The following is a 14340-nucleotide window of genomic DNA, read 5'->3' on the forward strand; positions in this document are numbered from 1 at the left end:
GGATGCGTATCTTATCGCCACAGTAATGGAGATCCACACCCCCACTGCCCGTTGGTTTTCGTACTCGGGCCTTGCTGCGCTCTGTGGCTCTGACCAGAAGAGGTGGATTTGTGGTGATGGAGCGGTTCGGGCCGCTCTGCCCCTTGTCCAGGCTTCGTTACGCTGCCTCCGCTTCCCTCCCCGCTCCACCTCCTCCACCGGGGGGGGGGGCTCGCAGCAATCAGTGCTAATGAGCCGAGCCGCTCTCCCTCCTCAAATAAAGAGCTAATGAAAGACGGAGAGCTGCTGAGACCCGGCGCTCCGGCGGCTACATAATCTCAGCCCCGCGCTCCGTCCTCCGATAAATCAACATTTTTCATCATTTCAATTTCAGCCAGCCCGACGCATCGCTCACACCCGGAGTACGTGCTGAGCGTCCCCCTCGCCGCTGCCGCCGCCGCCGCCTGCCCCATCTGTGGGGAATGCTTGGATGTGCTCATTGACTTAATGAGGCTACGGAGTGAGATTAAAAATTACCAGCAAACAATATCAAACAAATGAGGGGTCTCGGGCTGTCAGGTCGGCGGCGGCTCTGCGCCGGAGCACGGCGCTGCCAATTTGTGTCAGGAGGCTGCAGGGGAAATTAGAGGAACACATCCACGCAGCACTTCTCGCTGTGCTGATGATTAAAAACAGACGCCGGCGCCGTCCACTTGGGCTGGATCTTCTATTTAGGAGGGAAACGTGAGATCTTTTGCCATATCTGTAGCGTAGAAGAGTCAGCGCGACACAAAACTCTCCGTCCATCTGAAGGGGAACACGATGACCCTGCACAGTCAAGCTCGGGTTTTTTTCTGTTTTAACCCAACGTCCAGCTCAGCTCTGCTGTCAGCAGGGAGAATTTAGCGATGCTCCAGAATATCTCTGCCACTAAAACATAGTTTTGTTATGTGACTCAGAAAGGAAAACTCTCAGACACCAGTCTGAACTCGGCACCAATTATACTTTAAAACTCGAACGTATAAATATTAACATACAAACTACATTTATGTTTGCAGTGTTGAAGAACTTTGGAACTTTATTTGGAACATCTGAATAAATCAAATGAGGACTAAACAGTCCTGGACTGTTGTTAGGATACATTGGAGGCTTTTAATCGGGACCATCAGCGTGTTGTGATTTCCCTGGACGAGCCTCGGCGTGGCGGAGCAGCAGCAGGGCGCCCGGTGCAATTCAGTCACCAAGTTGTAGAAATTCTTGTTCCCGAAGTCGTCCGTTGACGCCGAGCGTGCCTCGGCGCCGCGTGGCGCTCGGCGTGTGGGACCCGCTGGGTTCGGACCTGACCGGAGTCGTGCCGCTGTGCTTTCAGACGCCGGCGCTCTGCTGGAGGACCTGATGGGAGGGAACTTGGAGGCGGTTCTGCGGAGCCCCCAGGTGGTCGACCTGCTCGCCGGAGACGCCGGCCGCAGCGAGGGCGAGGACCTCGAGGCCTTCCTGGAGAGACGGGTCCTGTGGTACCTGGACGGGGGCTCCGATGAGGACCGGACCAACAGGTAATTTACCTCGCAGCCGGTGGACCTAGAAGTAGGGCTGCACGATTTTGACAAAAAACCTCATTGCGATTTTTCTGACCAATCATGCGATTGCGATTCGATTTGTGATTTTCACATTTTGTTCTTTCAATGCAGAAAAACCACTAAAATTATGGTCGAAAAAAATTCTTGTTACTTTTACATGGTCTTGCTCAAGTTGACACATAAAATAACCTAATGTAAACTAACCTGACGAAGCTTCAGGCAGCGGCAGCGAGACGCCACCGTGCTGTCTGCATCACGGTTGAAAAAAAGAGTGCGTTGTTTTAATGAAATAACAAAATGATCAAAACCCAATGCTTTCGAAATTGTAATTCAATACTGGTCTTGCTTGCATGGTTCACAGAAAATTACTTGGACAACAGTTTTCAACGTGAAATAAATGGAAACTAAAAACCAGAACCGCAAATAGGCACCACTGTGAAACCAACTTCAACTCGCCAAAAAAAAAAAAAAACAAAGAACTCGCCAGCCTCTAAAGATAAAGGGTAAATAAAAAGAATCCTTATTGCTGTAATATTCTTAGATTACACTCAGTTTAGTAATCTTACTCTGGGTCAGCTTCCCTCTCATTCTTGGGCTGCAGCTTCATGTTTTCATGGAGAGAGAGAGAGAGCATCACATGCTGGATGAAGGCTGAGCTGTGGGGCGATCGGGGGAGAGAGAGAATGATCTAGGACTTGTCGATGTTTCTGTAATGTGTAGCGGTGAGTCTTCAGGTGTTGCTACAAATTAGACGTGTTTCCCTCTGATCTGGCTGCTGCACGGCGACACAATCTACATCTGGATCCACGTCGATTTTTTCAAACCCAAAGTCCAAACAGCTGAACTACAGTTCTTTCTGACACCAGCTGCTCCGCTCCGTCTCCTGCTGCCATCTCAGCCATTTTCACACCGTGAACGAGTCACACTGAAAACTTTTTGCTCCTCACGACACCGCAGAGCACACTGCAGGGTTAGTTGTTAGCAACCTGACGCTAGCTAGCTGCAGCGGTGCGGTGCAGACATACTTGCTTCCTGTTGTCATTTCTGATTGGCCAGTGGCCCGGAACGAGAGACTCAAACGTTTTGATTGGTGGATAGGTCTGTCACTCAAATGCCTCGGAAAAACCTCAGCCCTGTGCGGTTCGGTTACCGCAGGAGTTAAAACCTCAATTTCGATGAGGGGTCGGTTCATCGTGCAGCCCTACCTACAATCTCAGAGTAGAAACTGAGGTGAGTTACTCATTAATATCTTTCGTTAAAAGTCTTAAATGCCATGAAATGAAGTTAAACTGTGTGTTTGTACATGGAGGATGACCAGCTGGACGGATGTTTGTATGTTTGGAAGCGGTTGTTGTTGTTGTGAGGAGTGTTTGCCATGAATTATTAATTTTTAATAACAGCTTAACATTTCAGCGGCGTCTCTCGGGGGAGAGGTGTCCGTCAGCAGATGGATGCGGCGCATCTTCCTCCCCCTGTCCCGTCGTCCGTCCCTCTCCTCTGTCTCCCTCTCCGTCCTCGTGAAACGGCGGCGGAGCGTCGGGACGGGCGTCTGTTCTTAGAGCCGCGTCATTGCTGACTGTCAGGCGGGAGAGACGGGATTCTCAGAGCAGAGAAACCCTCCCGGTGTGCTGAGACGCAGGTTCTCCAGTGACGTGTGTGTGTGTGTGTGTGTGTGGTGTGTGTGTGTGTGTGTGTGTGTGTGTGTGTGTGTGTGTGTGTGTGTGTGTGTGTGTGTGTGTGTGTGTGTGTGTGTGTGTGTGTGTGTGTGTGTGTGTGTGTGTGTGTGTGTGTGTGTGTGTGTGTGTGTGTGTGTGTGTGTGTGTCCTCCCTCCTGCTGCAGGCAGCTGGCCGTCATGGCCCTGGCCGCCGCCTGCCTCCACCTGTTTGCTCAGAGTAACTGGACCGGGCCGACGGTGCGCCTCGACACCCGCGACCTGCTGACCTCTCAGGTATGACGCCGCCTCCTCCAGTCAGATCAACGTTAGCTTTTCCACAGCACCTCTGTTCCTCAGAGCTGTCTGCTGGTTCTGGGACACTCTGCCGTCCCAGCTCTAGAGCATCTTCCTCCCAGGGGTCAGCGGGCCGTGGCTCCTCAGCCCTCCTGCAGCTCCCTGAAGCTTTCACATAACAATATTAGACGGCGACGGACTGGAAGGTGTTGACGATCTGACGAAGCGCCTGCAGGGTTCACTCTCTGTTGCCGTTCTCTGGAGAATCATCAGAAGCATCTCATGTTTCCAGCCAGCGAACCACCAGGTGTGTGTTAGCTGTGCAGCAGGAACAGACATATGAAGAGTAGACTCCACATCGACCGCTGCTGCCTGTCGGAGCTGACGAGCTGCGGAGCCGCCATCTTGGTCCGGCTCCACTCAGTGTACAGCTTTCTGGCAGGTGCAGTGTAGTGTCAGTGCATTTCATCGATCGTAACTTCGTAAATAAAGTGAGTTCACCTGTTTTTTAGATGCAGTGCTGCAAAGCTCTCCAATAGGGCTGAACGATTAATTGCATTTGCAATAATGTTGCGATATGATAAAACGCGATTTGCCAATCGCAACGTGCGCGATTAAAATGTAATCACGTGACACAAATGGAAGCGGTAACCTGAAGCGCAGTCACCAAGAGATACAGTAGGTGGCGGTATGCACCTAAGTTGTTGGTCGCCACCCGCCATTGCTCCAAAGAAGAAGAAGAAACAGAAGCGAGAGAAGCGCCGTGACGGATTCACCAACATCCGCTGCCCTTTGCTTTGCGCTGTGGCCTCTGGCTCCTCAGAAACTACTGAGACATTCGTCCCGAGGAGGAACAGCACCTCGGTTGTGTGGGATTAATTCGGATTTAAAAAAAACAATGCAGCGCAACGTCAAGTATTGAGCAGAGCGTGTCGTGCCACAACCAGAGGTAAAACAACAAATTTGTTCCAACACTTGAAAAAATTTACTGTGCCTCTTATATGACGCCTGCAAAGCGAAAATGCCGAGCTCCAGTACCGTGACGCACTGGTTTGGTTTATTTTTTTTGCCTAATCTGAAAGTGCATTTGTTTTTTTATTTATAACTTTATTCAGATTCTACAAAATATTTTCAAATAGAGTCAAATTCTATGCTTAAGTTGTATAAAATGTTACTACTGCGTTGGGAGCAGTGAGATAGATGCCTATTATTTTATATATTTTTTGTCAAGATGGTGGATTTTGTACAGTTTTTACAAAGTGCTTGTTCTTATGTTTCTTGGAGCATTTAAATAAAAATCCCATTTATTTAAAGTTGTAAATCTTATAATTTTATTCATACAAATGGAAAGAACATTTTACACTTAACAGATTTCATGTTGTGTTGGTCATATTTAAAACAAATATTTATGGCTTTTTTGAGGGAAAAAGAAGATAAAATAATAAAATCGCATTTTAAATTGCAATCGCAATATTAGGGGGAAAAAAATCGCAATTAGATTATTTTCCCAAATCGTTCAGCCCTACTCTCCAACCTTTTTTGCACCACGAAGCCGTTTTAAACAACATAATGTTTCCTTGAACCGATATTTAAAACCGCCTTAACAAGGGCTTAATGATGCAGCAACAAAAAAAAACTGACGCAAGTGAAGGTTTTTCAAAATGAATAGAATTTTGAATGGATCCTTTCAAAATAGAAGTTTCTGTTCTTTCTTAGAGGCCCGGTACGAAAAGGCGGTCTGCAACAACAAACCAGTTCTGAGTATTTATGTAAATTAAATGTGAAATAGCCTTTGATTTATGTTTCCTTTCATTGTTTGACGTGTTGCTGTGTTTGAGTGGAGAAACTGCAGCGGCGTGGAGGGATTCACTTCCTGTCAGGGTGAAGGTCACGCCAGACGCTTGTTGGTCGTGTAGAGATGAGGATGTGGAGCTCGTTTGGACTTGATGGGAACAGGATCAACAGACTTTAAAGTAATGTCGTTTATCCTGAACACATGAAGCAGCGGGAGTCTTGACCAAACCATATTTTATCATTTAAATAGAAATCAGTAAAAAAAAATATATATATATAAATATTGGAATCTGACCAAAGGGATGACAGCTGTTGCTTCAACATCAGCTGATTGTGTTTAATATTAGAACTGAAGACTGATCAGTGGAAACAAATTCAGCTCACCTGGAATCTCATCCAGACCAAAGATTTGAATTCTGCTCCAGCAACGAAGCGTTGGTCCGGGTTGTGAAGAATCTGGCTACAGGGGAAGGATTCCTGCTTTCCGTTCAAACCAGTCGATGAGCCGTGTTTGGACGTGATCGAGCTTTTTCCCTCTCTGCTCAGAGTTTTGCTCCTGGAGGTAAAACCGGCAGGAACACTGGAACGGCCTGACATTGTCCAGACCACTGGTCCCAAACATGTTTTTGACACCTGGAGCGATTTAAAGCACCGGACCGCAGACCGGCAGGGCCAAGTATGAAAAGACATTGAGGACTTAAAGATGCATGAAGGAAAAAAAAAAAAGGTGTTAAACGTGGGAACGAAGCACTGATAGAAGTGAAGTGTTTTTCAAAATAAAACTCAGCGATCCTCACTGGTCTGCAGCTGGGTTCCGAGGACCTCAGTGAAAACAGAATGTATTTTGCATGAAAAGAGTAAGTATGAAGGAAATGTGTTGTGTGCAGCAGTCAGACTGGGCCTGCTGATAAATGGATGGTCAGCAGCTGCGAGTCTGGAAGACATTTCTTCTCCGTATCTATTTTTTTACCATAAAGATTCAGATTTGGCTCATAAGACAGAAAACAACTCAACTTATAAAAGGATGTTTAATGTGATTTATGGTGTGTATTCTGTTCTTTAAGATGCATTTCGTTGGGCGGGTCATTAGTTTGATGAAGGGCGGGACACGCAGATGGGCTGGTTTTACCGCCGGCGGAGGAATCGGCGGGAATCGTCACGTTCCTCCGTCATTTATAAAGAGATGAAATTGATCAAATTGTTTTTCCTTTGAGCCATTAAGCTTTGTGGAAGGACTCCTGGAATTGATGGACTCCAATAAACGGGAACGAGATCGGTGGAGCAACATCATTTAATGGACGCTCATCAGAACCCGTCAGCAGACCGCCGCCGCGCCGCTTTATCCTTTAAACATCAAGCTGTAGGACCGCTCCAAATGACGCGTTCTGTAAAAACACTGCGGCTGCTCAGCTGATGGAGTTTTGATTAAATTAGCGTGATCGTGACATTGCCGTGTAAATTGCAGGCTCTGCTGCGTATTTAATAAAGCATGAGGGGTCAGTGGCTCCTTCGCTGGCAGCGCCGGCGCTTCAGCCAGGACACGTCCAAAACACCCATGATGCCGTTTGGTCCAAGTAGTATGGAGATAAATGGAGAAAAAGTTTCTTTTGTCAGACATGTTCTGCATTGCAGAACCCAAAACTTTGAAAAGTTCCTGCTTTGAGAATGTTCTTGTAAGACAGACGCAGCTTTTGATCCGGTATTTCATATCGAACAGGAAGGAAACTGAAGCCGCCAAGGCTGGTGACCCCCGGTTCAGCCGCATGCTGCTTTCTGCGTGTTAAGAAATATTTAGAAACAATGATAATTAATGAAAGGTTGTGCTTTTTATTCCCCCCCTGCTGAAACTTCCCCTCATGTTTAATTCCGGCCTTCACGGATCCATTTCCCTGCCGGTGAGGGAGCACGAGGCTGAGCTGGAGAAGCGCCCCGTAATGAAGCGCCTCTGGGGTCCTAATTACGGCGTGTTGAGGAAATTGCTTCCTCTCGGCGCCGCGAGCGCAGTCGCCCCGCCGCCACACCGGGAGAGAGAGCCGTTCCTCCTGTCCGAGTAATTCCTCTGGCGGCGGTGATTTATCTGGCCCGTCACGCCCAGGAGCCGGCGCTCTGAACGTGGCCGACAGCACAGGTGAAACGGAGGACGACCGCCGTCACGCGCCTCCAATTCATCTCCCAACGCCACGACGAAGGCGACCGCACTTTCGGTTTTCATTAACGGCCATGTTTCTTCTCCTCCCTAAATAAGTGAAAACGAACCGTAACCCAGTTGAGTGATGAGCAGGTGGAGCCGGTGTGGGCAGCCTCCCTGCTGCGGTCGTAAACACACCCAGCTGGCCTTCCCTCTGCGGCCCTCCGGCTCAGCGGCCGGTCTGCGATGTGCTCTGCCACCCTCGCCACCCCCTGCAGGTCCAGACCTGCCAACCTGTACGCATTTTGCGTAGCAGGTACGCAATTTGACATCAAAATACGCTGGTACGCTCCGCCTCATTAAACTACGCAAAAAGCTGCAGACGTCTGTGAGCGCTGTTATAAATGCGGACTGTGGACGTTCTCATGTCTGACAACACGATGCAGCAGCAGGGCTCTGAAGTGTCACGCATTTCGGTGTGTTGTCACACATTCACGGCACACATTGTATTTGTCACGCAGAAAAAAATACCGGTAAATTAGTCTGGTGCGCCGCAGCTATGGAACCGGGAGGAAACACATGTGCTACCCTCGTAGTGCTGCGACGTTCAATGAACGTTTGAACGGCTCTTTCAAGTGAACGACGAGAGCCGGTTCACAGCTGTCTGAGAGTCGTTCCTTTGTGCAAATTGTCCTCGCTTCCTTCATGTGTCTCCTGACTCCCTCCTGAGTCCAGCTGTCACCGCTGCTTTAGTGTTAACGACCGAGTTTCACTTTTCCGCAGCAGCTCCAGTCACCTGAACGCAGCAGCTAACTAGCGGAGGAGGAGTGTCGCGAAACCGGAGCGGAGCCGGTGTTTTGGAATAACTGAGTCCCTTTTAGCTGGCGACTGGGTTTCTCCCACGTCCCTTGTTGCTGATAGATATTAAAAACCAGACAAAAAGTCGTGTCAGACCTTTTATGAGTCTGATTTCAACATCTGCGGCTACTAGCAGCTGCAGCAGGAAATGCTAAAGGAAGTCGGTCACCAGGTAACAAGGACACCAGTTAATTTGAAACACCGTATTCACGGCTTTATAAAGGTTTTAGTAATGGAACACACACGCACACGCATGTGCACACACACAGCAAAAAATGCTTAGTTAAAGGACATGTAGCAGCATTTTGAAGCTCTTTTCTGGGGACAACGTGCACGGTCAGCCACAATGTAATGTGTATCAGAAAAACATCTGTTAAATCTTTGCCAATAAACAAATTAAAGAACCACATGAGAACTTAAAACTGACAGCCCCCCCCCCCCCCCCGGTCGACAACTGTACCGGCAAGTGGTACTCAAAAAATTTCACCAAGGTTGGCAGGTCTGCAGGTCCCTGAACCCTGAAGTCCTCCTGCAGCCTGCTGCGCTGTAGTTTATCCGTCCTGCCAGGAAGGCGTCATCAGCGTATGTGGTGATCGTCTTATTGTTTCTTCCTCATCTGGAGCTCCTCTGTTATTAAACATGTAGGACTTTATTTTTTACAGTTTGACTTTCTGAGGTCGGGAAATTGAAATGTTGACAGAACAACCAGACCAAAACAGTCTGCAAATATTACAGTTAGTCTTTGACTGTTTACTGAAGACATTTTATTTTATGAGATTTGTCTAATTTATTTCATCTTTGCTAAGTCAACAAAAAATATTTGAAGTTATTTGTTTCCAAAGAAAAGTAAATGTGCCCGGGCTGGAGCCTTCCAGTCAGTTACTGAACCTGCCTCAGGAATGAGAAGACGTTTCATTTTAAAATACAGTTTTAGATTTACCAGGAATAATGCAAAGATTTCAGTCACTATCATGAACAGGGTTGGGGAGTAACGGATTACATGCAACAGCGTTACAGAATTAGCATCCAAAAAAATGTAATTGTAATCTGTTACAGCACATAAAGGAACTATTTAATGTTACAGGTATATCTCACCAAAAACACAAAAACCGAGCAGGATTACGTTTGAAAATGAGACTTAATACACCAGAATAACTGGACATCCGCACCGTCGAGCCGCTGTGACTCTTTACGGCACAAACCGTGTCACCGCCATAGATGTAGAATCAATAGACCCTACAGATCTGTCCAGAATAGACGCCACATCGACTGCTGTCTTGAAGCAGTCGCCTGCTCTCTTTTATGAATGAAACGAGTCATGTTGGCCTTTACCACCTGCTGCTGGAGTCACGGCTGCTCCAGAGAGAAGCTCATTCTCTGGCTGGAAACTTGATAAGTCTGAGTGTAATCTAAAAGTAACTAAAAGTAATCTGGTGTATTGCTTTTATATTGAAGTAATTAGAGTAAGTTATTGATTACATTTATGAAAATTGAAACGTAGTTATTTCTTGGCCGAAACAGTTCCAGCTGTAACCCGCTGTGGTGCTGAAGCAGAGTTAATGTCTCATCAGATCAGTGCTGCTTCCGTCTCCTGCTGCTGCTGCGAGTCAAAACACCGGCTGCACTCATTCTGCTGGAGTCCCTCCGCCTCGCAGCGCTCCCCAGACCTGCGACCAAGGAAAAGATCATGGATACCAGGGGCTGAGATGAGTTTTTGCTGCAGACGTGTCCGGCCTCGCAATCGCAGCCTGGACCGTTTGTCCTGCAGACGCCGTCATCCGAGAGCAGAGCCCGGGTCAGGCCCGGACCACGCCGCAGGGGCTTCAGCATAGAGCCTCTCTCCTGAGAACTCTTTGTGGTTCTTCACTGCGAGCTGGGGGTTGAAGAGAGGAAGCTGCTGCAGAACTTACGCTCCGTCTGCTTAATGAGCCGGTCTGGGACAAACATTAGCAAGGAGCCGCTGAATAAAATCATTATTTATCATGAGCCAATGACTCCTCGAGCTGTGTTGAGCAACGTATTTAACACCAGGAAGATGTTCTATAATCTGGATGTTATTGGAGGAAGACGCTCTATAATCTAGATGTTGGAGAGGGGAAGATGCTCTGTGATCTGGAAACAACACATCAGTCATATAGGATACAACATTCTGAAGCCATATATGAATCCAAGACTGTTTAAAATCACTACTTCAAGCTTTTCATCATTTCCTTCACTGCCAGCGATGCCTCACCGTGAGTTTGGTGCGTCTCTCTCTCTCTCTCTCTCTCTGTCTCTGTCCCTCCCCCCGGCAGCCCTCTTCCCTGGACGAAGCCGTCCTCTCCAGCCTGCTGCTGGACGGGGAGTCGGTCTACCCCCTGGTGTCCAACCCGCTGCTCCTGCTGCTGTCCAGGGTCGTCCTCACCAGGTGCTCGTCCAGGATGGACGGCCTCCAGGTGAGTCTCTCTGTCTGCTGGAAATGACAGGACGCCACTGGACGACGCGGCAGATCAATACCACGGTCCAGCAATGAGTAAAAAACTACAGTTCCTCCAGACCTGAGCTGATGAGTCAGAGTTTTTAATTTATTTTCTGGAGTATATTGAATTTTCAGTTCCTCCAGGATCTCACAACCTTTCTTTACTGTTTTTTAGCTCAACAAAGCCTTCATTATATGGCCGATTTTCTAAGGGACTTCTGCAGGAAATACATAAAAATCATTATCCTGAGTGAGATTAAGCCTCTGAGGTCCAGTGTTTCTCTGGATGTATTCTAATGGATTAATCACACTGTTTATACAGGCTGTCCCAATACGCTGAACACATGATAAAGTAAAGTACAAAGACCAAAAATCTTAAATACTTGACCACTTGAAAAGTCTCTGAGGTGAATAATGTAGTGGATTTTGATGCTTGGATTGAGGCGAACCCTGCTGTCACCCTGAAGTGAAGAATGTCTGAAGCACCGTCATGATGTGGTTTAACGTCTCGGCGCCGCCGTCCGGGGAAGGAGCAGCCTCGCCTTTCAGTCTGCTCGCCTGATTTCAGGTTGAGAGCTGAAGCAGCAGCGGGTGTCGCCGTCAGAACCGTACTGTAAAGAATGAAATGAAAACATTCTTTACAGTACGGACGTCCCGGTCGGGTCGTAGGATAACCAGATCGCGGCCGATATTCGCGGTTTTTGATTTTTTTATAAGAAACCAATTTTTAAAGTGGAAATAACAGGAAGTCTTTCAAAGTCTTGAATTATCCTTTAACGAAAAGGTCCAATAGGCATTAACAACTTTTTCAACTCTTTTCAATTAAGAATAATTAATATGAAATACCCTGAATAGCAAGCCTGTTTTCCTGTTTCCTGTACTTGGACGGCTGACGGCAACAGCTTTCAGAACTCATACATATGAGGACAATTATCCTGAGTCATGATTGTCCCGGTAACAGAAATTCACTGTGATCAGCTGATCTGGTGTTTTCATCATAATGGATCGTCCTCAGCCCGTTTGTCTCTGAAATCACTGAAGGTGAGACAGTCTAGAGATACATTCTCAAGTGGAACTTTTCATTTATGTGTTGTCCTTTTGACCTCTCCAGTTTTTTTTTTTTTGCGGGTTTCAAACCAAAGAAATAGTGCGACCGAGTTGTCTTTAATGTTTGATGAAAACTAGTCCGTTTAAATAGAGTTCATGGATTTTAAATAGGAATAAAACCAGGAACGGCGCAGTGAGCTGCACCTCTCTGCACCTCTCTGCAGCCCAGTGGCTTGTGGTGAGAATTACTCCCAGCTCGTCGACCTGAACCCTCAGCATTTCAAAACAACATATATGAGACCTAATTTTAGACGGCTGCAGACCTGTTTTAATCATTTATATTGAGTTTGATGGGTAATAACACAACTTCCTGCAGTCTGACGTGTATTATTGATTTACAGAGATGTTGTTCAGCGTTGAACTTTTTTTGATGTTTCAGCACCACGGACAGCGCCGTGTTAACTCTGCCCGTTTGTGTATTCCTGTAAACGTGTGTGTTTGCATGTGAATGTGTGTGTGTATTTATTGCAGTGTGTGTGTGTGTGTCACGAAAAATACTGAGGAAAAGTGTGTCGATGCTGTTTCAGCACCAAGGGTGCACTGTGTTAGTTTTTTTTTTTTTCTGTTTAAAAAAACTTGTCTTTAATATTTGATTCGGCATCTGAAACAAGTTTTTATTATTAATGCTCACAGTAGATGCTAAAGGTCATCTCCCTGCGGTGAGCAGTGTGCGCCGTGGATGAGATTTGAGCAGGCGTTCCTACAGGCCAGCCACGCCTGGCTTGAGAACGGGTTTGTTCTTACGGGTGACGGCGTGGCCGTATCGTTTAATATGCGCCGCCGCTGCGAACTGTGTGCATTAAACTGTTCCAAATGGGAAATACCAGATGAGAATCTCCCGGCGGGTGGCTGAACCCGTCAGGTTAAACTTGTAATTTAAAGCCGAGGAGCGAATATGTATTTAAAATTCATGGTTGGCAGTGTTTTAGTTGTCTGCTTCATTGGAGAGGACTCTCACCGAGGATTTGAGCACCAAGAGTGAGGAAATTAGTGTTGAGTAGAAACACTGCTGCTTCTTAAAGTCTGTACAGTAAAGCATTCCCTTTCCCTTTTGAAATACTGCATTTGTTGTATGAGCTGCTGAGCCGAGCAAATCCTGAGTTTAGCTACCGACTCTCTTGGTTCGGTTTGTTCTTCGGGATGCTCTTGTGGTTCTTCTGCATCGCCGAGGCTCTTTCTGTGCATCATATAGATTCTGAATGTCTAGTTGCTTCTGAAGCAATCATTCAGTCTATAAAACAACAATCAACAAGAGTCAATAGCAGGTGTTTGTGTTTGGTGGAGATCGTTTATCCTCTTTATATGTTGAAAGAGGAAGTGTGACGATGAGAAATGAGAGGAAATCAGTGAAAAAACCATTGAGCGGCAGAAAACAGTACTATTCATCTCATGTCGGGCAGCCTGCAGAGAGAACCCAGCTCCACATGCGGCCGTCAGTCTTCCTGCAGTCTAAACCTGCAGCAGCTTCACTAGAGAACGGCCCTCCGCTCGCCACGCAGCAGGAAGCCACGGCGGCGGATCGGGTCCTGCGTCCGTCTCCAGGCGCCGCTGTCGGCAGTAGCAGCACAGACACGGTCGCAGCGGCAACGACGGCCGGCGCTAATGCGCCTCTTTAAATGCTGATGAGGGGGAAGGGATTTAATTAGCGGCGGCGTTTGCTCGCCACGCAGCGTGGCGCTACCTGTAAAGTGTGAGATCCCTGCTTCGCTCCGGCGGATAATGCACCTCCCCCCCCCCGCCGCCGCCGCCGCTGCAGCGCTGCTCATCCATGCTCCCCCCGTTCTGGCAGCCGCTCTCAGCCCGCCGCACAGCGGTAAATAAGGAGGGATAGACGGAGCGCGGCGAGCCCAGGCCTGCTCGGTGTGCCGACACGCCAAGCGAACGTGTGAACATGCTCGGCTGGAGCACGGGCGCGTTCGCCGCGGGATAATGATTCACTGAGACAGACAATTAAACCTCCGTGCAACCGAGCGCCGGGTCGTCCCGCGCTGGAACCCTCTCCTCCTGCATGGTTGACTTGCGGGCCGCCGGTACCTGATGACTACAGCGGCGAGGAGGAAACATAGCCGCGAGACATCCTCCCTCCCCCGTCCTGCCGCCTCCTGTCGGGGTCGGACGCAGAAAGCCGAGGAGCTGGCTGTTTTTAGTGCGCCGTCAGCACTTAGCTCCGGCTGGCAGCGCTGGGCTTCGCGCCGCTGTACGTTAGCCGAAAGGGCCCCGAGATCAGCATCTCATATTTATTTATTCACCTAAACATGTACTCTCTGGCCTGAATGCTGCTGTATTATTAAAGTCGCTGCGACATGGGAATTCAGCTGCTATATATTTTAGTTTTTTTGCCTCAACATGTGAGGTTTGCAGCGCGTGTGTTTACTGCTGCTTTCAGGACGGGTCTGAAACGCACCGAAGTCTTTGAACTTCATGGGACCTTCTCTGAACTGTTCAGTATTTATTTGCACATCTTGCTGTTTTCTATCAATGGGAAGATTT

The 14340-nt window shown here is 47.9% G+C and overlaps 1 protein-coding gene across 1 annotated transcript in view; it reads left to right on the forward strand.

Moving 5' to 3' along the window:
- The window catches only part of ttc27 (tetratricopeptide repeat domain 27), a 52022-nt gene that overhangs the window by 9149 nt on the left and 28533 nt on the right, over positions 1-14340 (forward strand). Inside the window, exons 2-4 of the mRNA XM_030107274.1 lie at positions 1349-1532; positions 3397-3505; positions 10580-10720. Of these exons, the coding sequence (XP_029963134.1) occupies positions 1349-1532; positions 3397-3505; positions 10580-10720 (434 nt within the window). The remainder of the gene's footprint in view (positions 1-1348; positions 1533-3396; positions 3506-10579; positions 10721-14340) is intronic.

Source organism: Salarias fasciatus, chromosome 13 (assembly GCF_902148845.1).
Source record: "Salarias fasciatus chromosome 13, fSalaFa1.1, whole genome shotgun sequence".
In the NCBI taxonomy this organism is placed as follows: Eukaryota; Metazoa; Chordata; class Actinopteri; order Blenniiformes; family Blenniidae; genus Salarias; species Salarias fasciatus.